This window comes from Canis lupus, chromosome 17 (genome assembly GCF_011100685.1).
Source record: "Canis lupus familiaris isolate Mischka breed German Shepherd chromosome 17, alternate assembly UU_Cfam_GSD_1.0, whole genome shotgun sequence".
NCBI lineage: Eukaryota > Metazoa > Chordata > Mammalia > Carnivora > Canidae > Canis > Canis lupus.
Genome location: NC_049238.1, coordinates 55,254,014 through 55,280,235, shown reverse-complemented (window position 1 = coordinate 55,280,235; position 26,222 = coordinate 55,254,014). Strand labels below are relative to the sequence as shown.

Genomic DNA, 26,222 nt, shown 5'->3' with positions numbered 1-26,222 from the left:
CAGATGCAGATGGCTTCCGTGGTTAATTTTACCAACACTGAAGAAGAAAATAAAATCAATGTTTAACAATCTCTTCCAGAAATATGAAGAGCAGAGAACACTTCCAAATTTATTTTATGAAGCCAGTATTACCCTGATACCACAAAACAATGCAAGAAAAATACAGAATATGAATGCAAAATATAAATATGTGTAAATTCTCAACAAAATATTAGAAGTCATAACCCAGTTAAGTTGGAAATAGCAAAAAGAATTCACACACATACACCTATAGACACATAGATAACACATAGAGAAAATAAAAGCACACTTCAAAAAGCACTCCAAAGTAACTCTCTTCCAAATCAAAATGCTTTCTTTTAAATACAAAAAGACCAGGATCCCTGGGTGGCTCAGCAGTTTAGCACCTGCCTTCGGCCCAGGGCGTGATCCTGGGAGTCCCGGGATGGAATCCCACATCAGGCTCCCTGCATGGAGCCGGCTTCTCCCTCTGCCTGTCTCTCTGCCTCTCTCTCTCTCTCTCTCTCATGAATAAATAAAGTCTTTAAGAAAAAAAAAAGTTAAAAAAATAAATACAAAAAGACCTATCCATCACAAAATTCTTTTTATTCTCCAAAATATCTCATTCTGGAGAACTCATTCCATTAATCACTATTGGAATAATTAATATCAGTGCTAATCTGTGTCCAGCAACATTTCCTTCTTTGCCCTCACTAATTCCAGGAGTTTGCCTTAACTGGGTAAAACCAAAGGAATATATGTCATCCTTCTGGGAATGGTATTTGGTTAGAGGATGGGCTCAAAAACCAATTAGAGACAAGAAACAATGAGTCTTTCGGTGAAGTTTCTAAGAAACCCAAGTGCTCCCTTCACTACAGTGTTCTCTTTTCTACAGATGTGGTAATATGAATATATAAAGCTGAGGCAGCCAGTGTGAAGATATCAACACACAGAGGAAAACAGAGGAAAGATGTAAAGGAAAAGCTTAGCTGGATTCCAATCTATGCTAGGACTTCATTGAGCAATTAAATGTCTTTTAGTTTAAGCCATTTTGAAATGGGTTTTCTGTTATCTACACATAAAAAATTGTATAATGCCAAGCACTAGCTAGTAGAAGTCAGAGGAACACTGATTTCAGTTACCATATAATTTTTTTCATAATTAAAGCTACTAACATGGGAAAGGACACATATTAAGTTATTTTCCATATAATCTCAAATACTGCAAGTTTCAATACTCGCCTGTATGATCCTATATGTTCAATATTCGCCTATATGTTCCATAATAGGCCAGACTTTTAAAGTTCCTTTTAACTCTAAGATTGATTCTGTAAAGGCATACTGAATTTAGGATGTCAAATGAGATACTCAGAACTATTACCCATTGGTTAGATTTCTTCTATTTAAACAAAGAAAAGGTATAAAAAATAATAAAATAAAAATTAAAAAAAATTTTTTAACTTCCAAGTCATACTAGCAAATATGAAATGCAAAAAAGAGAATAAATGAGAAACGAAGTCTTGAACTTTATTAATCCTTTAATAAACTGCATATCTAAAAATATAACAATAAAGGATCCATTCCTACCTAGCTTATTTGGTGGGAAAAAAATTGTAACCACTCAAAAGTTTTATTAAAAGATACAAGCACCAAAAAAATAATAAATAAAAATAAATAAAAGATATAAGCACCTAACTTTGATTACTGAAAATTCTGCAGACTAAATTTTCACTTTTTCTACCATTTCACTATAATTTTCTTCTCACAATGGATTTTTCCTATGTTCTGCTATTGATGCTTTTCTGTCTTTAGAATCTACTGAAATAGTGTGGAATGGTGTTTAGAAGAAGGGACCTTGGCACTAGACTGCCTGGATTCTAATCTTGGCTCCATTATTTACTAACTGTGTGTGATCTGGGGCAAGTTAGTTAACCCTAAATGTGCTTCGATGTCCTCATATGTAAAATGGAAAGAGTAACCACGGCACCCGCCTCTTATAGTTGTTTTAAATGCAAAATAAGTTCATTCACATAAATCTCTAAAACCAGTCCTCAGCATATAGTACATTTATTACTCTGCTTGGGCTGCCATAACACAATATACAGACTAGGAGGCTTAAACAACAGAAATTTATTCTCATAGTTCTATAGGCTATAAAAGTCCAATCAAGGATCCAGATTTTGGTGAAGGCTTGTAGACAGCCATCTTCCTACTATATTCTCATATGACCTTTCCCTGGTGCATGTGCATGAGGAGAGAGGGCTCTGGTGTTTCTTCCTCTTAAGGGCTCCAGCCCTATCAATCAATAGGGCCCCACACTTATTACTTCATTTAACTTTATTAACTCCTAAAGGTTCTATCTCCATATATAATCACTTAAGGGTTGGAGCTTCAACATATAAATTTATGGGGGACACAATTTAGTTCATAGCAGAATGAACTATATAAATACTGTTGATGTTTCTACTAATGTGTATATGACTATTCTTCTAAAGGAAAATATTAGTCTTATTCATAAACCAAGTTATAGAATCCCTAAAGTTACTAATTTCATGCCAGATTGGTATAAAAAAAAAACTTAAAACTTTTTAAGTTTGAAATATACTTAATTGCTTTCATTTACATGATGATTCCTCTAAAATGGAGGAACACTGGCAAATATTTGCTTTAACTCAGAATGAAAGGGCTCATTTTATAGAGTCTCCGTTTCCAACTCTAATTTCTTTTAACTTTTAGGATCTCACGGATAACTCTCAGTTTAACCACTAAATCAACTTGGCAAGGACTCAACTGGACAAGAATCTGAACCTACCATACCCCAGTCATCATTTACCAACCTAACCAAAGAGTGACCTACACAGTTTACTTGAAAAAGTCTGACAAAATTAGCACAAATTAAAACTACCTTTCATTAAAAAAAAGAAAGCTATTGTTTTTACACAGAAAAAAAAAACATTAAGTCAAAACTTCTCCATTAGGATTTTAACAAAACTACATTCAGTTAAGAAATATCGCTTTGCTCACTAAAAGATTTATATTGATTTATAAGGAATGGAATTTTTAGTTACCTGAAAACTCATTTATATTCTGAATTTAATTCAGCAAACAAATCTTCCTTAGACAGCAATTACAATGATTAAATGAAATAATATACGTTATTTACCTACTACCTTGCTTAGGAGTCCTATCTCTTTGATAAATGTTAATACAGTAGATGTTCTGGGAAATAAGGTTTAAAAAAAACAAGCAGAAAATTAACATCCAACTCTTATTTTCAGTACACATTTACATTCCAATCCTTTGAAAGGACTCATAGTTCACCAGAGTTTAATATAAAGAAATACTTAGTTGAAGAGAAGACCTAATTTTAATTAACCATTAAATATAATGTCTTTCCCTGCACTAGTATCTCACAATGTGGCATCCACAAAGCAATGGAATTTCTCTATCTGTAACCTTTGCTGAGGAAACATACTTTATTTCATTAAGTGATAGATGTTAACTTAAATATTGTTTTAAAAGATCTCTAGTATCTTCGGTTACCTAAGGGAAATTTTTTCCATTATTCCTCCATCCCAACATGTCTCAAACTTGGTAGAAATGATCTCTTCAAAAAAAAAAAAACAAAACAAAAAAAAAAAAAAAAAAAAAAATGATCTCTTCAGTCATTTTATTTTTTTACAAAAAATAACATAGCAAAAAACAAATTATAAGAGAAATCATAGCATTAGAAAAAACCTTCCAAATGTCATAAAGAAAAAAGTTGTTATTTAGATTACTGTGGTGGCACTTTATAATTGGTAAGGATAACTGCACTGCATAAAGTATTATGTGTGCCTTCCTACCCCATTAATATTTTCTTGCCTTCACCTATCATTACTTAAAAGATACTCATCACATCAAGAAAAATTGAGAATGGGAGAAAGAGATGAAGATTATAAAGAACAGCTTGATAATTCTCAAGATTTATCCTTAGGTTAAGTAAAAGTTAAGTAAATTAACTCACTCAATTTTTAAACCGAGAAGTTTAACAAGTGGAGTAAACTCAAGAGAGGTAGAAAGTTGAAGTGTACTCAAGATGAACACAGCTCTTCCCCAGACCTCCATCCACATGCACATTAATCTTTCCCCTGGAACCGTGAATGTACAACATAACCTGCTCACCCTACCAACCAAATCACCCTGGGTGTGTGATGGTTTTTTGTATATACAAAGCACTGCTGCTCTCATTTGCATCTCCTCCTCCTCTATACTGTGAGGAGTATGAAAACTGTGTCAAAGAAAAATTACAAATAGGTACCTAACTTCCTTGATGTTAAAGAAAAAAAAAAAATGCAGACACACCTGGGTGGCTCAGTGGTTGAGCGTCTGCCTTCGGCTCAGGGCATGATCCCGGGTCCAGGGATCAAGTCCCACATCATGCTCCCTGTGAGGAGCCTGCTTCTCCCTCAACCTATGTCTCTGCCTCTCTCTGTGTGTCTCTGATGAATAAATAAAATCTTAAAAAAAAAAAGCTTCAAAATACTCAGGTAAATGACTACAGTGTCTGTATATAAATAGAAAATCTACCACATCCCCTGTATATTCCAAAGCAACTATCACTAAATCTTGAAAAAATCTTAAATCACTAAAACTTGCAAGAAAAATAAGTAAATGTGTGCTACAAAGTTGTAATTCAAAATATTCAGGTTTTAGAAAGTACTCAAAAAGTTAGATTCTGTTTTAAAGATGGAGATAGAAAATGATATAGTAACGGATATATAATTAGAAGTAAACTTACCAAATATATTAGTGGAGTGTCCTTTCTTTGCAATAGGTCTGAGTTCATTATGTCCCCAACCATACATCCTATAATTATCCCAGGCATGTTTCATCATCTGAGAAAGGAAAAATTATAATCCATCAATTTACATTACTTACAGACTGTTAATTCATCTATATAGATCATCTATCACTATAGCCTTGCCCATTCTCCTGTATCTTCTACATTAGGATACTATTCTATCAACATTCGTTATCAGTGAAGATAACACATATAACCATGTTTAACCTCAGTCTACACAACAGAAAAAAAAACTTGGCTTGCAAGTTGTAGTTTGCCAATCTCTGACCTAATCAAAGTGAGTAGGTACGTGTGATTCAAGTAGCAGCAATCAAGTCTCTTTATGCATACTGTGAGAGACACTAGAAGACAAAGGGACTCTCATTTGGAACCTCAAGGTCTACATAATATATCATCTTGAAGCTGATGGGAGCTAACACTAACCCAATATGAAGAAACTAAACAACAAAAGGACAGAGGTGCATATTATTGACAACAACATCCACAAATGTGGACTTAGCCAAGCTTGAAGCCCTAGTTTAGAGCCACTAAGCTAGTATTTTTTTTTATATCAACTAGTTTGAATTGCACTTCTCACACCCCAAGGAGCTCCAAGCTACACAATAGCAGAGTAATTATATAACAGTTGAATTATTTAATAGTGGACTGTGGTATATCAAAAATCTATTCAATTAACAGTATTCATTAAAATATCCTGACTTGTAACCGAAAACTAATATATCTCAAAAACACAGATTCAAAATTCCTTAATGAAAATTAGCATTATAGAGAGGATACTATGTAATGATCAAGTACAGTTTAACCTAGGAATTTACGACTAATTTAACATTCAAAAACCAAACCAATATAATTCAGAATAAAATAAAAGGAAAAACATCACACAATCATTTTTATAGAGGTAGACAAAGCACTTGACAAGATTCAACACCATTCATGATAAAAATTCTCTGTAAACTACAAGGAAATGTCTATAACCTAAAAAAGGGGGATCCTCAAACAACCTACAGCTAACTTAAATACTTAATAGTACCAGACTGAATGCTTAACTCCCTAAAGTTGAGAATAAATCAAGTACATCCATTCTCACCACTTATTTTCAACAGTGTACTTACTAGAAGTCCAGTGTAACAAGGTAAGAAAAAGAAATAAAAGAAAAATCAAAAAGGAACAAAGAAAGTTTACCTCTATTCAATGAGCACATTATTATATGTATAAGGAGAATCCTAAGTAATCTAAAAAAAAAAAAAAAAAAAATCCACTGAACTAATAAGGGGACTTCAATCATGTAACAGGGAAACAAGTTCAGAAAACTAAACTCAAATATATTTCTATGCGCCAGTAAAAACAGAAATGGAAATTTTTAAAAATTCCGTTTATCAAAAAACATGAAATATTTCAGAATAAATAGGACAATATGTACAAGAATTATATTCTGGGAACTATAAAATACTGTTGCGAAATTAAAGAAAATCTATGTGGAAATATGTAACATGTTCATTGAACACTGAATATTGTTAAGGTAATTCTTCCCAATTCATCTACACATTCAATAAAACCCAATTAAAATCCAACAACCTTCTATTTTCATAAAGAAGCTAATTCTAGAAATTAGGCAAAGAACCCAAAAATGCCAAAACAATTTTTAAAAAGAACAAAGTTGGAGGATTTTAACCTGCTGTCAGAGTTTACTATAAGTTAAAGATTTTAATTCAGTGTCCTACTGGCATTAGGGGGTTGGCATACAAACAAATGGAATAGGTCTGAGTCCAGAATGAGACTTAACATCTACTGATTTAGTCATTTGATTTTGAACAACAGTGCCAAAGTAATTCAATAGGAAAGGATAATCTTTTCAACAAATGATGCCGAAACAACTAGAAAGCCCTAGGGGCAAAAACTGAAGCACAGCCCTTACTTCAAACAATAAACAAAAAATTAACTGGCAACAGATCACAGACTAATATGTCAAAATTAAAACAAGTGCCCACACAAATACCTGTACACAAATGTTCATAGCAACTTTATTCATAATAGCCAAAAACTGGAACAAATGCTGACAAATGTTTAACAGGTGAATAATAAATTATGGTATACCGATATCACAAATACTATTAAGAAAAAATGATCTTTACATGCAATCTTCATAGATGAATCTCAAAAAAAATTATGCTGACCAAATGCCCAGACACAAAGTATCACATACTTTCATACTTTATATGATTCCATTTGATTGAAACTCTAGGAAAGACAAATCTAATCTATAATGACTGTAAGATCAGTGGTTGCCTAGGACCAAGGAATCAGATGGACTGATCAGAAAGGGGCACAAGAAAAACATTTTGAGATTATAAACATATTCACATCTTGGTAACAGTTGTTGTTATACAGGTATATAGATCTGTCAACACCCATTAACAAGCAGTACTTTTAAAATACGTATTTTATTTTATACATATATCTCAATAAAGCTCAATTTTTTAAAAAAATCCAATAGTTTCCCATATTTTCCCACTCTTCTGAGGCAATTAAACTCTTTCACCTATTTTTTTCTATTTACCACTATATTTTGAAATATGGTTTATAGTGTTATTTCTTGATTTTTAAAGAAGGTTTAGGTACATACTGTATTTCCCTATAGTTAAGATAATTTAGCTCTTTTATATGCCACACCTCCACATATACTTCCTCACATATATTTCTCTGGCCCACATCCTCCCAATATAATTAGCAACATGTTTTTCTTATAATTATTATATTACTGTATGCAATTTTTGCTTTTCCTGCTTTTATTACTTGTCTGAGGGCTTGGGTTTTTTTGTTTACATAGGTTTTTAATTTAACAATTTTAAATTTACTTCCAAATTATACTTGAGCTTCAAAACTTGTCTCAGTATAATCAAACACATCAGATAAACTATCAGTTCCATTTTATCCTGACATATGCTCCCTGAAACTCTCTATGCCTCCTGCTCTAACCTTGACTTTTGTTCTCTCTGCCTAAAGCACAGCAGTCACCCTGCTGAGTCTCTTATTCAGAATCCTGAGAATGCCCTTTCTTTCTCTCTAGTGACAGATCTCCTGTTGCCAAAATTTCTTCTCTTCCTATTTTTGTGCTGAAGCATATTTCCCAGGAGCAACTTGAGAAAATGACTAAATTTACCCTCAGATTTTATTCATAATTTGGCTGAACATATAATTCTTTCTAAGCCATTGCTCCACTCTCTTCCAGTTTCCAATATTATGGCTGAGGAATCTGAGGTGCCATTATATACAATCTCATCTTTTGAGTGGAACCTTTTTTTCTTCTGTAAACTTGCACAATCTGTTTTTGAATGACTATTTTCCTAAAATTTCAGTAGGCGTCTTTTTTTTCCTTCTATTTTTTTGCTCATTGTTGTTCCATGCCTGGTGGGTCCTTTCAATCTGTGAATTCACATTCTTTAGCTTTAGCCAATTTTCTTAATTGACTTCTTCTTTTTCCTCTATCTAATCACTTGTTAGATGTTCCTGACAGATCTTATTTTCTCAATCTCTTTGTTCTACTGAGGGATTTGCTCAATTTTATCTTCCAACTCTTCTAATGAATTTTAAAACTCTATCATATTTTTTTAATTTCTAAGAGCTCTTTCATTTTTCTGCAAACGTTCCTTTTTATAACTTACTGTTCTCATTTTAGGAGTTCCATTTTTTGTCACTCTAATGATGCTAATTCTTTTTTGTTTTTTTTTTTTTGTCCTCCTTGTATTATTTCTGTCTTCTCTGAATTCCTGAATTCTCCCATCTGTTTGTTCTCTAATGTGAGAAACTTTCCTGAAACGCCTAGTGATCTTTGGATTATTCTCCAAGAAGACGGAAGCACTTACAAGATAATTAAATGCTGTCAGTGAATGAGCAAAATTTGAGTTGAGCCTCATCTTAGAAAGCACAGGTGAAACCCCGAGGTGTTTCACTGCAGAATAGTATAGGTCTTTTCTCTTGGGCCAGTCTCAGAGAGAAGTCCTCCTCCCATCTTCTGCTTATTGAATATAAAAACCTGCTAGAATTCTGAGAGCTGAGCAGGAGAAAGTGGTCTCATATTTTGGACACTTTTCACTTAATTCTCTCCACCCTAACTCCTTTTTTTGTGTTTTCCCTCAGCCATAACTGGTATTCCCCAAATCCAGACCTTTTCTAACTCATTCCTCCAAAAGGTACTCTTTAGTCTTCTGTTGGGATGGGGAAGGCAGCAGCCAGGATGCGTAAGCTGGAGACTTGGGAATCTAGGAGTTAAAAGCACCTTTTAAAATTTTCAAATAATCCCTTTTCAACTTCATTTCATACTCCTGCCTTCAGAAGTAAACAATGTCTCTAATTCTTGAAACTTTTAAGTACTCTGCAGCCCATGTCACCTTGTCTCCTTAGCTTCTTCCCCTATAAGCTTAAGTTTCAACTTTCACTGCTTGCTAAATCAGTGACTGGAAGGTTTAACAGGAGCCCACATGGGAGGTCTTAATAGATTTCATGTTGACTCGTAAGAACACTGGATAGTATGGTGTGCTCTAAAGGGTTAACTCACCAGGTCTGGGTTGTCCAAACTCTATACATCCCAAAGAAAGATGTGGCCTATGCCAGACTCCTAGAAAATAACCACTAAATTTTATTAGCCTGCCTATTAAGAGTATCTTCGTTTAAGTGAAGCCTTGGGCCATATCAGACAGTGTACACTTATAATATGATTTATGCTATGGGCCTTGGGCCACATGTTATCACCCTGACCTTTGGGGGCATTGGAGAACTAAGGTCAGCCATGCTTACATAATGAGCCTCAAATAAAAACCCTGGCCACCAAGGCTCAGGTGAACTTCCCTGGTTGGCCCTCCTACACATTAGCACACATCACCGCTAGGAAAGTTCACCGTCCGTACCACTCCACTGTACGAGGACAGCTAGAAACTTGTGTCCAGTGTCATATGGGCCTTTTCTATTACTAATTTTAATCTGTATGCTACTACTACAATAAGCCAAAATCATGAATACAACAGCTTTGCTGAGCTCTGGAAATACTTCTAGCAAATCACTGAGGCTGTATGTGTCTTGGGAGACCCCTAAAGACACACTGTCTTTGAATTATTATGTACATAAAAAAGTATTTCAGTAAATTCTAATGACATCTAAAAAATGGGTTAGCCATCTCAAAAAAAATCTATCAATGTTTCCCCAATACGGTCCAAAGAAAGTGCCTTTAGCAGCCAGCACATAAAACAGATTCTAGAACTGAGGTAACATCAAAGTACAGCTCTGTTTTAACTCCATCAAGGTCTTACAAGTAATTCATTAGGCCAAGCTTAAACGTTAAGTACCTGCTAAATCTTTCATAGTCGTTACTAGAAATATCCAAATAGATATTTAACTATTTGAACTAAGCTGTCTTTATTTTATGATAAACAATCCCTTTGAAATATTGCTGATACTGCTACAACCTGACAAAATCTCTTTCTTTGCAGACAGTACAACTGCAAACTCTACCAAGAATTAGCAAAACTTCTAATTAACAAACTTAACTGTTAATATTCACTAAATTTTCCCCCTGCTCTGGTATTCTCTTTATCTCCAAGTAATTTCTAGAAAAATAAATGGAAAGACTTCGGGGACTAAACAATTTAAAGAATTCTGAGGTCAATCATCCCCCACTTTTCAATCCTTTGAAAGGAATCTGCAGTATGGTATGGTTGAGGGGTTCCATGATCTGTACTTTAAAAAGATGGCAGAGGGCAGCCCCGGTGGTGCAGCGGTTTGGTGCCTACTGCGGCCTGGGGTGTGATCCTGGAGACCCGGGATCGAGTCCCACATCGGGCTTCCTGCATGGAGCCTGCTTCTGTCTCTGCCTGTGTCTCTGCTTTTCTCTCTCTCTGAGTAAATAAATAAATCTTTAAAAAAAAATTAAAAAAATAAAAGATGGCAGATAGAATGTTAACTCTTCAGAGGTATGTTTATGAGATGTGCATAGTATCTAGCATAGTCCCTTGTAACTAAACACTTCAGAAATTTTTTTATTCAATGATAAATTATTTACAGATCTATTCTACATTATTTATAAGATGTTGCATATCAAAAGCTCCCTTGACATAGAGTGGTATAATGTGATCGAAACAACACTATATCAGAATCTTAAGTGTCCAATAATTATATTATAATCCATATTAAAAAGGAGAATTCTAGCCCTTATTTCCAACTTGGAATCTGAACTACAATCATGACCCGAAAACAAGAACAAAGTACAACACCATAGACGATACAAATGCATATATGTATCTGAATCCAGTCAAATACCATAACCATTCCATACCATAAATCTTAGTTTTATTACCTCTTTAATTTTTTCCCTTTTCTTTCGTATGTCATTATCTTCTGGGTCTCCACCATTTATTCCTATTAGATTTGGTATAGGGACTGGTGGCAGTGGCTTCTTCTCTTTTGTCTTCATCTCTTGGACTACCTTATTTTTCTCTGTCTGAATTTCCGCTCGAATTTCCTCTCTCGACTTTTTTAATTTTTCTTTTGCTTCCTCCAGGGCCTTCTCGTGATCAGCTCGAATTTTATTTCTTAAACGTTCCTCTTCTTCCCTATACGAGAAGAAAAAAAAGACTGATAAGAATGATCCTTAAGAAACTTGTCTTTGAACATAAAATTTAAAGTTTCCTCCACCGAACCCTGATAGATGCTTTCTACTCCTGACATTAAAGAGTAAGTATGATCTGGGGGAGAGACTCAGACCTATCTGTCCAAATAGGATAAATATAATTTGTTATGAGCCCTGGATGATGAGGAGTGAACAATTTATAAGATGGAGGAAGAGGGAACTTAGAAAGTTACAATTGCAGGACCCAAAGAGAAGAGAGAAAAGAGCAATCAATAACTTATCAGAAGACACATGAAAAAAGAAGAGCAGGGAGGAGAACTGGGGGGGAGGGGGAACCTGGTTCCCCCTAGTTGTTAGGGCCACCTGGGTGGCTCAGTTGGTTAAGTGTCTGCCTTTAAATTGGTTTAGTGTCTGCCTGAAAATTTCTCTGAAATTTTCAGAGAAAATTAGAAATAGAATCAAGCATGGGGAGGGGACAAAAATATAAATATAGGGTCAAGGATAGAAGTAAGTGGAAAAGGGGATCCCTGGGTGGCGCAGTGGTTTGGCGCCTGCCTTTGGCCCAGGGCGCGATCCTGGAGACCCCGGATCAAGTCCCACGTCGGGCTCCCGGTGCATGGAGCCTGCTTCTCCCTCTGCCTGTGTCTCTGTCTCTCTCTCTCTATCTGTGTGTGACTATCATAAATAAAAAAAAAATAAAAAATAAAAAATAAAAAAAAGAAGTAAGTGGAAAAGAAAAGAGCTTGGAAAACTTTTCATTTGTTATACAGTACAAGATATGCTTCTAAAACTTGTACATTCTGGAAATACTATAGACTTTAAAATACAATTTCCAACTGATGTGGGAATTGAGAGAGTGCTTAAAACTCTCTTGAACCCCTGTTAAATATACAGATTCCAATTCAGTAGTTCTGTATGAAACCTATGAATGTGTGGATTAAGAGCTCCTCTGATGAATCCTGGTATGCACACAGGTTTGGACACTTCTGCAGTGGACTCCTACAGGGTTTTCTATCCTACCCTACTTTTGTGAGAACTCAATCTTCTCTCCACTTCTACCCCAATCCACATTAATGAATACAGGAGTGGTAGTTCCTATTTTCCAAAATAGCCAATGATGAATACTCTAAGGGTAAATATCTAACTCAATAGTCACCAGAGTCAACTCTCCAGAAATTTAATTCAAACTCTGCAGACAGCTGGACCTATAACATTGCTAGTGGGAATAGAAAATGCTACAGCCACTCTGGAAAAGGTTAGCAGTTTCTTAAGAAATTAAAGGTGCAACTATCAGAAATTTCAGCATCTGCACTGGACATTTATCCTGGAGAAGTGAAGGCTTATGTTCACAAAAAAAACTATACATAAGCCCATCACAAAAAAAAAAAAAAAGTATTATATGATTCCACTTACTTATTAGCATAATCAAAATCATAGAAAGTAGAATGGTGGCTGCCAGAGGATGGGGCGGGTGGAGAAATAGGAAGTTGTTGTGTAATGAGTAGAGTTTCAGATTTGCAAGATGAAGAGTTCTGGAGATGGTTGCACAACAATATGAGTACATTTAATACGACTGCATCGTACACTTAAAAATAGTTGAAGTGATAAATATTATGTTTATTTTTCTAAAAACTGGCGGTGGGGAGATTCTATACAGATATGTTTGTAACAACTTTACCCATAATAGGCAAAAACTGCAAAGAACCCAGGTGTCCTTCAACAAGTAAATAAACTAAACCACTGTTTATACTAAGAGTAAGAAATACTACTCAAAAAGAAATAAACTATTCCTATTCATACACACTTGAATGAATTTCAAAGGTATTACTATGTGAATGAAAGAAGCCAATCTCAAAAGGTTACATTCCATATTATTCCTTTTATGTGACATTCTCAAAAAGAAAAAATGTAAAGATGGTGAATAGATCAGTGGTTGCCAGGAATTATGGATGGGGGAGGGGTTAACTATAGAAGAATAACACACAGAGTTTTTTGGTCAGATAGCATTGCTATGTAACCCAATTACAGTGATTATGGGAATACATACTTGTGTTTAAAAATCAAAGAACTGTATATCAAGAGAAAAAAATCAATTCATAGTCTAATATTAAAAATAAAATGTTAGGGCCACCTGGGTGGCTCAGTTGGTTAAGTGTCTGCCTTTGGCTCAGGTCATGATCCCAGAGTCCTGGCACTGAGCCCTGCACTAGCCTCCCTGCTCAGCAGGGAGTATACTTCTCCCTAAGCCCCTCTTCTCCCTCCCTATTGGTGCTTTCTTTCTCTCCCTCCCTCTCTCTCTCAAATAAATAAAAAAACATTTTTTAAAAAATAAAATAAAATATAGGGCAGCCCGGGTGGCTCAGCGGTTTAGCGTTGCCTTCAGCCCAAGGTGTGATCCTGGAGACCCGGGGTCAAGTCGGGCTCCCTGCATGGAGCCTGTTTCTCCCTCTGCCTGTGTCTGTGCCTCTCTTTCTGTGTCTCTCATGAATAAATAAGTAAAATCTTAAAAATAAGTAAATTAATTAAAATAAAATAAAATATAATGTTAAACATTTAGAGAAAAAAATGGATTGCTAGCAGTAAGAAGGGGTTGATGAGAGAAAAAGGAGAGAGAATGCAACAGACACAGACAGGGCAACACAAGGGCACTTGCAGGTAGGGAGAAAGAATCCATGGGGCCTGCAGACAGAATAGAGATGGGAAGAATGCAGCAAGGACAAGCCAAGGTTGGCCCCTGAGTGAATTCCCGAAGAATTCTGGAATAATCTGTTTGGAAGATTCAGGCAAAAGAGGGTTTCATCAGCACACTTGCCAAATGAAGTCTTAGATAACAAAGCAGACAAGGCAAGCACCACCCGACAGCCTCCCAGTCTCCCCCCCCGCCCCCCCCCCACCACCACCACCCCTTACCAACAGATTAACACTGCCTAGCCACAGAGATGATAATGCGTTGTTCTCAGATGCCTCCCCTACAGTTAGGGGTGGTCACATAACCCTATTCCAACTAAAGAGACAAAAGAGGGTCATTAGGAAATATTTTCCTTTGGGGATTAAAAAATGGACAGAGCCATCTGAGAGAAGACCAAACCTACCCAAACACCTATTTCTGTCTTCAATTGTGTTTGCCTAAAGCTGTGACAGCCATTGTGCAGTCAAACGGCCTGAGGATAAATGGCCAATATGGTTCAGAAAAGAAAAGAAAGAGGTTAAAGTGCCTCCTGGTATCATTAGACTGCTATCAGGGCCTGCAACGGCCAGTCCCCAAATTTCAGAATCTGTGGAGCTCAATTAGTTAGGTGTTCTGTCACTTGCACCTAAGGATTTTCCCAACTCGCTCATTCAATGTGCAAACAATGCACGCAGAGTCAGGATAGCAGAAGGCCTGGGACTAAGTCCCAAAGAAGAGTAACATCAAAGAAAGACGACTGGTTCTTTCAAGAGCAGTTTCTGTCCTGATGACGAGTGGGAGAGTCTCCACAGGTAACCATGCTTTCCATTTCTGGCTCCAAGCACCGTGTTACCACTGAACGGCACATGGAAGCCCCTACCGTGTTCACAACAGCTCATCTGTGGCATCACCGTGGAAAGCAACCTCACCCACCAGTGAAGCTCCACAAACAGTTGGGTATTACATGCCACTTTCTAGAGGCCATCCTGAGGCTGGGAGAGGAATATGGGCCACAACACATTTTATGTCCCTCTTCAAAGCTTCACAATGCACATGAGTATTTTAAAGGCTCTGAAAAGTTCTGCAATAAAGGTGCCTAACATAACACTGCACAATCTTATGTAGTCGCAGTCCCCCTTTTCTGCACACACCCCTTTTAGCATGCCACAAAACACACTGTCACAAGGGAATGTTCTCAAACTATGCCAGCAACCAACTAATAAGCCTTTGGTACAACCCACCACTTTTTGTTGTGACATTAGATGTATGTCTGAGCCTTCTTTTCCCATCTGTGAAAAGAGTACCCCCATTAAACTTGCAAGACTGTTGTGAGGACTGGATGAGATGACCAATGAGTCTAAGAGTACAGAAAAGTCCTTATCAACTCAAGATTCCTTCCTTTCCTGACCGCCTAACCCTCTTCCTCACCACACACACATACACACACACACACAGTGCCATTTAGTGGTGTGAGCTAACATCAGTGTCCACAGGGACCAGGGACTGATACCCAAGGACATCTTGCAACTTCTCAGCGTCCCTGCACTGAATGACATAACAGCTTCTTGTCAAACCTACAAGGATTTAGAGGGCACCAAATGCTCTTCAAATGGGGCTAGCCTCCCATAAAAACCAGCAGATAGCTGTGCCCTCTCTCTTCCATCCCCGACTCCTTCGTCCATATGTCCATAACAGCAACTAAGACTTTCAGAAGTACCTTAGAAATAAAAGGCACTATGGGCATGAGTGCAGGGAAGCCTATTTTCAATTACTATTTCTACTAATTAAATGCTAATATCAATTATTTCTCTAATAGTAAACACATATATTTGATAACATACATATGTAAACAATTTTCAAATGACACAATTTTTATTACTTTCAAAAAGAAAATTGAACTCTCTAAATTGTAGTACTCTATAGGAAAGCCCCAGTCACTTTACCCCACTTTAGTTATTGCTATGGCATCCAAACGTTGTTCATCAGAACCTATACTGTTGAGTGTTATGCAATTTTATTTTAAAACATTTTGAAAACCTAAAGGTCTGTCAATTTGCATTTGTCCCTTAAAAATAATTGTTTAGCAGTTTAGTGAGTACATTCACCATGGAATAGCCATCATGAGCTGGAGTTCAAAGAAAGACCAGCTGAGTCCTCAAGAAGAACTCGAAAGTCCAAGGAATGGAGTCAGACCTCCTGTTAACTAGGGACCAAAAAGAATCGTTTTATGATTCAGAAAAAGTACTTAAGGCAAAACTACTTAATCCAAAAGTCAGGAGACAATTCTCTTTCCAGTTCTGCCCCAACTTTCTCTGTAATCTAACACAAATCACTAAAAACCTCTAAGATCAGTACTTTCTGGGAAAACACATTAACACTACCCTGACTATACCACTTAGCTAGTGGTATCCAAAGTAAGTAAAAGTACTTAATGAATTATAATCCATTAATTATATCAAACATCCTAATCTCTCTTACAGTTTTCTTCTCCATATATACAGTTTTCTTCTCCATATATATCTAATTCTTATTTTCATTTTGGTCTCCTTTCAAGAGGCTCCTCAAATTTTAGTGGCCAAATCTCTAGATTTTAAATTACACCAGGTCATTCAATTCTTTTGGGTATTTTCACCTAGCTTATCTTTTACTGTATTTTTATGATTTTTCTAACTTTGTTATCTTCAACAGATAATCATGTTGAACTTCCACTTGCATATGCCTCCTCCACATTTCCATCAGCGGCTTCCATCGTTCAGTGTAATAAAGATTCTGGCCACATCCAAAGAGAAGTGTGACTTTGTCCTCAACTTCTGGGAGGTAATCTCTCATACATGACTGAGGCACTCTTGCTTATGGGGAGTCCTAGCCACACCCAATCTTAGGGTGGGGCTGGCCACATCTAATAGTTCTAGAGTCAGGGCTGGCACCCTAGTCACACCAACAATATAACTTATTGGGTTCTGGGTCAGTTTCATTGAGACTGAGTTCAATCATGTCTGCAATCAATCACTTAGTCATGCCTACATAACCAAGCCTCAATAAAAACTCTGGACACCAAATCTTAAGCAAGCTTCCCTGGTTAGCAATATATACTGGCACACTTTGATGGGGGGAGAGTAATGCACTGACTTCACAAGGAAAGGACACCAGAAGCTCCACATCTGGAACCTTCCTGGACTTCACCCAATGTGTTTCCTCCTTTGGCTGACTGTAAACTCCATCCTTTCCCTGTACTCTACAATCCTTTCATGAGTATAACAGTTTTCAGGAAGTTCTGTGAGTGCTAGCAAATTATCAAACCTGAGAGTGGTTGTGAGAGACCCCTGAAATTGGAGTTAGTTAATACCTTCTAAAACATGACCAGCATGCACCCAGAACCAACTGGTACACCATGCTGGTTCATTCTGTGAGATTCTTCATTTCCATTCTGCCCCCCTCTTTTATCTCATTTACGTCTTGATGGCCAATGTTGGGGCTTTCTACAAGTATTTCTGGTTTCTATAAATCTGGGACTGAGCATCTTCTAACATACAGAACTTATACTCGGAACCAAGAGGATCACCCTCTAGGATCCTCAGGTAGACTACATTCTTCCTCCACTACAACTTCATCACCACCACCATCTCCCAGCGCCCCCACTTTTTTTTTCTTTTTTTTTCTTCTTAGGGATTCTTGGCCTTTTATTTTTTTCTACTTTGTTTTAAAATTTGTTTTTCACTTCAGTGATCCTTTTGTTATATTTCGTTCTGATCTTCGTTTTCAATTTCTGGGCTCTGACCTCCGCAGAATCATCTAGGGTGAAGTTTACTTAGGTGGTGGTTGATATTCTTGACTCAGCCCGCTCAAACAGCCAATCTGCACTGAGCAAAATGACGAAAAAGAAGAATTCACCACAAAAGAATTAACCAGTACTCTCTGCCACAGAGTTACAGAATTTAGATTACAATTCGATGTCAGAAAGCCAATTCAGAAACACAATTATAAAGCTACTGGTGGCTCTGGAAAAAAAAGCATAAAGGAATCAAGAGACTTCATTACTGCAGAATTTAGATCAGGCCGAAATTAAAAATCAATTAAATGAGATGCAATCCAAACTGAAGGTCCTCACGACGAGGGTTTTAATGAGGTAGAAGAAAGAGTGAGCAACACAGAAGACAAGTTGATGGCAAGGAAGGAAGCTGTGGAAAAAAGAGAAAAACAATTAAAAGACCATGAGGAAAGCTTAAGGGAAATAAATGATAGCCTCAGAAGGAAAAATCTACGTATAATTGGGGTTCCAGAGAGCGCCAAGAGGAACAAAGGGCCAGAAAGCATATTTGAACAAATCATAGCTGAGAACTTACCTAATCTGGGGAGGGAAACAGGCATTCAGATCCAGGAGATGGAGAGGTCCCCCCCAAAATCAATAAAAACCGTTCAACACCTCAACATTTAATAATGAATCTTGCAACATTAAAGCAGCAAGAGACAAAGAGATTCCTAACTTACATGGGGAGAAATATTAGATTAACAGCAGACCTTTCCACAGAGATCTGGCAGGTAAGAAAGGGCTGGCAGGATATATTCAGGGTACTAAATGAGAACATGCAGCCAAGAATATTATATCCAACAAGGCTCTCATTCAGAATAGAAGAAGAGATAAAGAGCTAACAAGATAGGCAGAAACTGAAAGAATATGTGACCACCAAACCAGCTCTGCAAGAAATATTAAGGGGGACCCTGTAAAGAAAGAGGAAGCTCAAAGAAACAATCCACAAAAACAGGGACTGAATAGGTATCATGATGACACTAAATTCATTATCTTTCAATAGTAACTCTGAATGTGAATGGGCTAAATGATCCCATCAAAAGATTCAGGGTTTCAGACTGGATAAAAAAGCAAGACTCGTCTATTTGCTGTCTACAAGAAACTCATTTTAGACCTAAGGACACCTACGGCCTGACAATGAAAGGTTGGAGAACCATTTATCATTCAAATGGTCCTCAAAAGAAAGCTGGGGTAGCAATCCTCATATCAGATAAATTAAAGTTTATCCCAAAGACTGTAGTAAGAGATGAAGAGGGACACTATATCATAAAGGGTCTATCCAAGAAGACATATCATGAATATTTATGCCCCTAATGTGGGAGCTGCCGAGTATATCAATTAATAACGAAAGTAAAGACATATTTAGATAACAATACACTATTAGTAGGAGACTTCAACATGGCACTTTCTGCAATTGACAGATAATCTAAGTACAACGTCATCAAAGAAACAAGAGCTTTAAATGATACACTGGACCAGATAGATTTCACTGATATATACTGAACTTTCCATCTGAACACAACTAAATGCATTCTTCTCAAGTGCACATGGAACTTTCTCCAGAATAGACCACATACTGGGTCACAAATCAGGTCTCAACCAATACCAAAGATTGGGATTGTCCAAAGATTGGGATTGTCCCCTGCATATATTCAGACCACAATGCTTTGAAACTAGAACTCAATCACAAGATTTTGGAAGAAACTATAACACGAGGAGGTTAAAGAGCATCCTGCTAAAAGATGAAAGGGTCAACCAGGAAATTAGAGAAGAATTAAAAAGATTAATGGAAACTAATGAAAATGAAGATGCAACCGTTCAAAATCCTTGGGATATGGCAAAAACAGTCCTAAGAGGCAAACACATTGCAATACAAGCATCCGTCAAAAAACTGGAAAAAAACTCAAATACACAAGCGAACCTCGCACCTAAAGGAACTGGAGAAAGAACAGCAAATAAAACCTACACCAAGTCGAAGAAGAGAGATAATAAAGATTCGAGCAGAACTCAATGAAACAGAGACCAGAGGAACTGTAGAACAGATCAACAAAACCAGGAGTTGGTTCTTTGAAAGAATTAATGAGATAGATAAACAACCATTAGCCCAGCCTTATTAAAAATAAAAAAGATCCAAATTAATAAAATAATGAATGAAAGAGGAGAGATCACTACCAATAGCAAGGAAATATACACAATTTTAAAAACATATTATGAGCAGCTATATGCCAATAAATTAGGCAATCTAGAAGAAATGGACGCATTTCTGGAAAACCACAAACTACCAAACCTGGAACAGGAAGAACTAGAAAACCTGAACAGGCCAATCAATAACCAGGGAGGAAATTGAAGCAGTCACCAAAAACCTCTCAAGACACAAAAGTCCAGGGCCAGATGGCTTCCCAGGGGAATTCTATCAAACGTTTAAAGAAGAAACAATACCTATTCTACTAAAGCTGTGCTGAAAGATACAAAGGGACGGAATACTTCCAAACTCGCTTTATGAGGCCAGCATCACCTTAATTCCAAAACCAGACGAAGACCCCACCAAAAAGGAGAATTACACACCAATCTCCCTGATGAACACAGATGCAAAAATTCTCAACAAGATACTAGCCAATAGGATCCAACAATACATTAAGAAGATTATTCACCATGACCAAGTGGGATTTATCCCCGGGATGCAAGGCTGGTTCAACACTCGTAAAGCAATCAACGTGATTGATCATATCAACAAGAGAAAAAACAAGGCTATGATCCTCTCAATAGATGCAGAGAAAGCATTTGACAAAATACAGCATCCATTCCTGATCAAAACTCTTCAGAGTGTAGGGAGAGAGGGAACATTTCTCAGCATCTTAAAAGCCATCTACGAAAAGCCCACAGCAAATATCATTCTCAGTGGGGAAACACTAGGAGCCTTTCCCCTAAGATCAGGTACACGACAGGGATGTCCACTCTCACCACTGCTATTCAACATGGTACTAGTAGTCCTAGCCTCAGCAATCAGACAACAAAAAGAAATAAAAGGCATTCAAATTGGCAAAGAAGAGGTCAAACTCTCCCTCTTTGTAGATGACATGATACTGTACATAGAAAACCCAAGACTCCACCCCAAGATTGCTAGAACTCATCAGCAATTCAGCAGCATGGCAGGAAACAAAATCAACGCCCAGGAATCAGTGGCATTTCTATACACTAACAATGAGACTGAGGAAAGGGAAATTAAGGAATCAATCCCATTTACAATTGCACCCAAAAGCATAAGGTACCTAGGAATAAACCTAGCCAAAGACGTAAAGGATCTATACCCTAAAAACTACAGAACACTTCTGAAAGAAACTGAGGAAGACACACATGGAAATGGAAAAATATCCCATGCTCATGGATTGGAATAACTAATATTGTGAAAACGTCAGTGCTACCCAGGGCAATTTACACATTCAATGCAATCCCTACCAAAATACCATGGACTTTCTTCAGAGAGTTGGAACAAATCATCTTAAGATTTGTGTGGAATCAGAAAAGACCCCAAATAGCCAGCGGAATATTGAAAAAGAAAACCACGGCCGGGGGCATCACAATGCCAGATTTCAAGTTGTACTACAGAGCTGTGATCATCAAGACAGTGTGGTACTGGCACAAAAACAGACACATAGATCAGTGGAACAGAATAGAGAACCCAGGAATGGGCCCTCAACTCTATGGGCAACTAATATTCAACAGAGCAGGAAAGACTATCCACTGGAAAAAAGGACAGTGTCTTCAATAAATGGTGCTGGGAAAATTGTGGACAGCCATGTGCAGAAGAATGAAACTAGACCACTCTCTTACACCATACACAGAGATAAACTCAAAATGGATGAAAGCTCTAAATGTGAGACAAGAATCCATCAAAATCCTAGAGGAGAATACAGGCAACAGGAACTTCTTGCAAGATCATCTATGAAGGCAAGGGAAACAAAAGCAAAAATGAACTATTAGGACTTCATCAAGATAAGAAGCAAAAGAAACTGCACAGCAAAAGAAAACTGTCAACAAAACTAAAAGACTACCTAGAGAATGGGAGAAGATATTTGCAAGTGACATATCAGATAAAGGGCTAGTATACAAGATCTATAAAGAACTTGTTAAACTCAACAGCAAAGACACAAACAATCCAATCATGAAATGGGCAAAAGACATGAACAGAAATCTCACCAGAGAAGACATACACGTAGCCAACAAGCACATGAGAAAATGCTCCACATCACTTGCTATCAGGGAATTACAAACCAAAACCACAATGAGATACCACCTCACCCCAGTGAGAATGGGGAAAATGAACAAGACAGGAAACAACAAATGTTGGAGAGGATGTGGAGAAAGAGGAACCCTCTTGCACTGTTGGTGGGAATGTGAACTGGTACAGCCCCTCTGGAAAACTGTGTGGAAGTTCCACAAAGAGTTAAAAATAGAGCTACCCTACGACCCAGCAATTGCACTGCTGGGGATTTACCCCAAAGATACGGATGCAGTGAAAAACCGACACACCTGCACCCCAGTGTTTATAGCAGCCATGTCCACAATAGGCAAACTGTGGAAGGAGCCTCGGTGTCCATCGAAAGATGAATGGATAAAGAAGATGTGGTCTATATATACAATAGAATATTACTCAGCCATCAGAAACGATGAATACCCACCATTTGCGTCAATGTGGATAGAACTGGAGGGTATTATATGCTGAGTGAAGTAAGTCAATTGGAGAAGGACAAACATTATATGGTTGCATTCATTCGGGGAACATAAAAAATAGTGAAAGGGATTAAAGGGGAAAGGAGAGAAAATGCATGGGAAATGTCAGAGAGGGTGACAGAACATGAGAGACTCCTAACTTTGGGAAATGACCAAGGGGTAGTAGATGGGGAGGTGGGCAGGGGGATGGGGTGACTGGGTGACGGGCACTGAGGGGGGCACTTGACAGGAAGAGCACTGGGTGTTATACTATATGTTGGCAAATCAAACTCCAATAAAAAAAATATACAAAAAAATTTAAAAGAGTATTTTATTTAATTCTCACACTAATTTATGAGGTACCCTCTATTAAGCACTGTTCTCCATCTTATTAGAAAAATACTAAGGCATAAAGAAAAAAATTAAGTAATATGTTCAGGGTCATAGAGCTAGTAAGTAGAGAGCCTAGACACAAACATAGGCATTTTGACTTCTTAAACATTCATGCAAATAGCACCTTTCATATAAGAGATGAACTCTATTTAAGAGTCTCTTACTGTGTAGATACAAATACTATTTCTCAATCTTCTCTCCCTTCTTTCATCCTAGAGCCCTCACTTTTTAGCTAAACTCATGCTCCTACTAAATAACACTCTATTTCTCAGTCTCCCATTACTGAAACTGCCCTATAGAATTTGTGTAATCACAAATAAGGTTTTATCTTGCTGAAGCCACTGTTACTTTGTGACTTTTATGTTTGGTAAAATGACCTAATATTAACTAAACTACTCTTCAACCTAAATGTTCTCTTTCCCAGAGGCTTTCATTAGTATCTGAGGGCTGATTTGCCAGAAAGAAATGAACCAGGTGATAAATTTCTCTCTCCAATTAGAGTATTAAAATATGGTCATGTTTGGAAACATTCTGAAGGGCAAATACAATCCTCAATTACATAAGGATACATAAAATTACACTGAAATCTTGTTTGGCAAAGATTTAGGCAGATACACAAATACTGTCCAAGTATACTCACTCTCTCCCTCTCTACTCTTCACCTAACAAACATGAAGTCTCATCCATCCTTCAAAGTAAATAAATTTTATTTTATTATTTATTCAAACCTGCCTGTCTTCACCTTCATTGGTGTCCCCCTTCCTCTACCACTATACTTTTTCAAAAGCACTACATTTGCTGTTTTTACTTTCCTTAACATTACATCACTCTTCCAACCACCACATTTAAAAACTGATAACCTCAGTTTATCCATCCTTTGAAACCACCTCTTCCTCACACTTGTGTTTCCAACAAACTGCTGATCACTGGCTTTATCATGATCAATTCACCCTGAAAATGTATTCCATCCTCAATTCTGTTCTCATTCTACATACTCTTCCTATTCAACACCAACCAAGTATATTTTCTCAACTATTCTATCCAAAAAAAAAAAAAAAAAATATATATATATATATATATATATATATAGCGCCAGCCTTTACTAGGTTACTAAGTACTCCAAATATCTAATAGTATGTAAGACACTGCTATCAACTATTTGCAAAATACCTCCAATTTGACATGTACAAAACAGAATTCAATAATTACTGTGAAAAACGGACAATCACAGGCTAAGTTCATTCACAAACATATATTTTTTATTAAAATATCAGCAAAGTTAACCAGCAGTTATAAAACATAGAAAAAATAATTCATCATAATTAATTGGACTCATCCCAGAAACAAGCATAGCATTAGAAAATTCTATCATATAATTGACTTGTTATTAAAGAATAAAAACTACATAAATCATTCAATGAAACAGGAAAAGAAAGTGATAAAATTCAACACCCATTCCTAATTTTAAAATCTTACAGCAAGGGGGGGGTGCTGGCTGGCTCAGTCAGTAAGGGCCTGCAACTCTTGCTTTTGGGGGCTGTGAATTAAAGCCCCATACTGTGCATAGGTTATTAAAAAATAAAATCTTTAAAAAAATAAAAACTTTACCAAAGGAGAAAAAGAGAACTTCTTCAACCTAATAAAAGATATCTTCTGGGATCCCTGGGTGGCGCAGCAGTTTGGCGCCTGCCTTTGGCCCAGGGCGCGATCCTGGAGACCCGGGATCGAATCCCACGTTGGGCTCCCGGTGCATGGAGCCTGCTTCTCCCTCTGCCTGTGTCTCTGCCTCTCTCTCTCTGTGACTATCATTCATAAATAAATAAATAAATAAATAAATAAATAAATAAATAAATAAATCTTCCAAAACCTATAGCAAATATTCTTAATAGTGAAACTTTAAAAGCATTCCCTTCAAAATGAGGGAAATGAATTAGAAAACTCACCATCACAATTTTATTTAATTACACTGGATGTCTTAGCTAGCAAATAAAAGATGATGAAAATATACGAAAAAGTTCAAAGAAAACTCTTCTATCATAGATAATATGACGTATATGTATAAAACCCAAAGAATCTATAAATTATTAGAAATAGGAGTGCAGCAAGGAAAGGAAAAAACAGCAGGCATCCAATAATGTCACTGCCTTTTCCTTCCTACCTGTGGGTCTCACCTTTCTAGACTCCCAGCATTCAAACTTCCACTGACACATTCTTTTCTCTTACAGTAAAACCACTGTTTACATCAGCTTTCATTCCCATCCATTATTTCATTGCTAAGATTTCCAGGCTCTGTTCTTTTGATTTAGATTTAAGAAACATAAGAGCCCTTAAAGACTTCGCCAAGCAACTATTCTAAACCATTATAAGTGAATTTCACTGGGATCCCTGGGTGGCGCAGTGGTTTGGCGCCTGCCTTTGGCCCAGGGCGCGATCCTGGAGACCCGGGATTGAATCCCACATCGGGCTCCCAGTGCATGGAGCCTGCTTCTCCCTCTGCCTGTGTCTCTGCCTCTCTCTCTCTCTCTCTCTCTCTATCACAAATAAATAAATTTAAAAAAAAAAAATAAGTGAATTTCACTAACGTGACTTACTAAACTCCAAATTCTAATAACCAACTCTATGGGTTGACTAAAAAACATGCAGAATGAATTAAAAATGTAATGCCATCTTTCAAAAGATAAATGACAATGACCTATATGATGGCCTTGTTTTAATGACAAAGTTAAATATTAACCTTTCAAATATCCTTTATTTTAGTAACACTCTCAACAAACTTGAGGATTAAATATTAACCTTTCAAATATCCTTTATTTTAGTAACACTCTCAAGAAACTTGAGGATCCAGGAAAGCACAACAAAAATCTGTGAAGTAGTTATGTAAATAGCTACTTAATGCACAATCACAGACCAAGAATGAGCTCTGGAAGAGACCACAAGATAGTCAGCAACAAGTACAGAATATAATGGAATAACAATATTCCACAGGGCTCAGTGACAAGTGCTTGAAACAATTTAAGACCTTCCAAAAAGAAATGCCACTGCTTCAAGGTCATAAAGGAAGAACTCCTTAAACTCAAGGTAATCAAGAGATAAAAGAGTACTAATTATTTTGAGAGAGTTGTTCACAAATATAGTCTAAGATGATTCTTAATAGCAAATGAAAACACACTACTTGCACAGAA

At 36.9% G+C, this 26,222-nt stretch overlaps 1 protein-coding gene across 7 annotated transcripts in view; it reads right to left on the bottom strand.

Moving 5' to 3' along the window:
- MAN1A2 (mannosidase alpha class 1A member 2) overlaps positions 1–26,222 on the bottom strand; it is a 213,134-nt gene that overhangs the window by 157,767 nt on the left and 29,145 nt on the right. For all 7 annotated transcript variants that reach the window (XR_005372644.1, XR_005372645.1, XM_038561890.1 and 4 more), the window contains 2 exons: positions 11,189–11,444; positions 4,780–4,876 (listed from right to left, as the gene is read on the bottom strand). Coding sequence is in view for 5 of the 7 variants with exons in the window: in XM_038561890.1 (XP_038417818.1) it covers positions 4,780–4,876; positions 11,189–11,444 (353 nt within the window). In the remaining 2 variants the exon portion in view is untranslated. The remainder of the gene's footprint in view (positions 1–4,779; positions 4,877–11,188; positions 11,445–26,222) is intronic.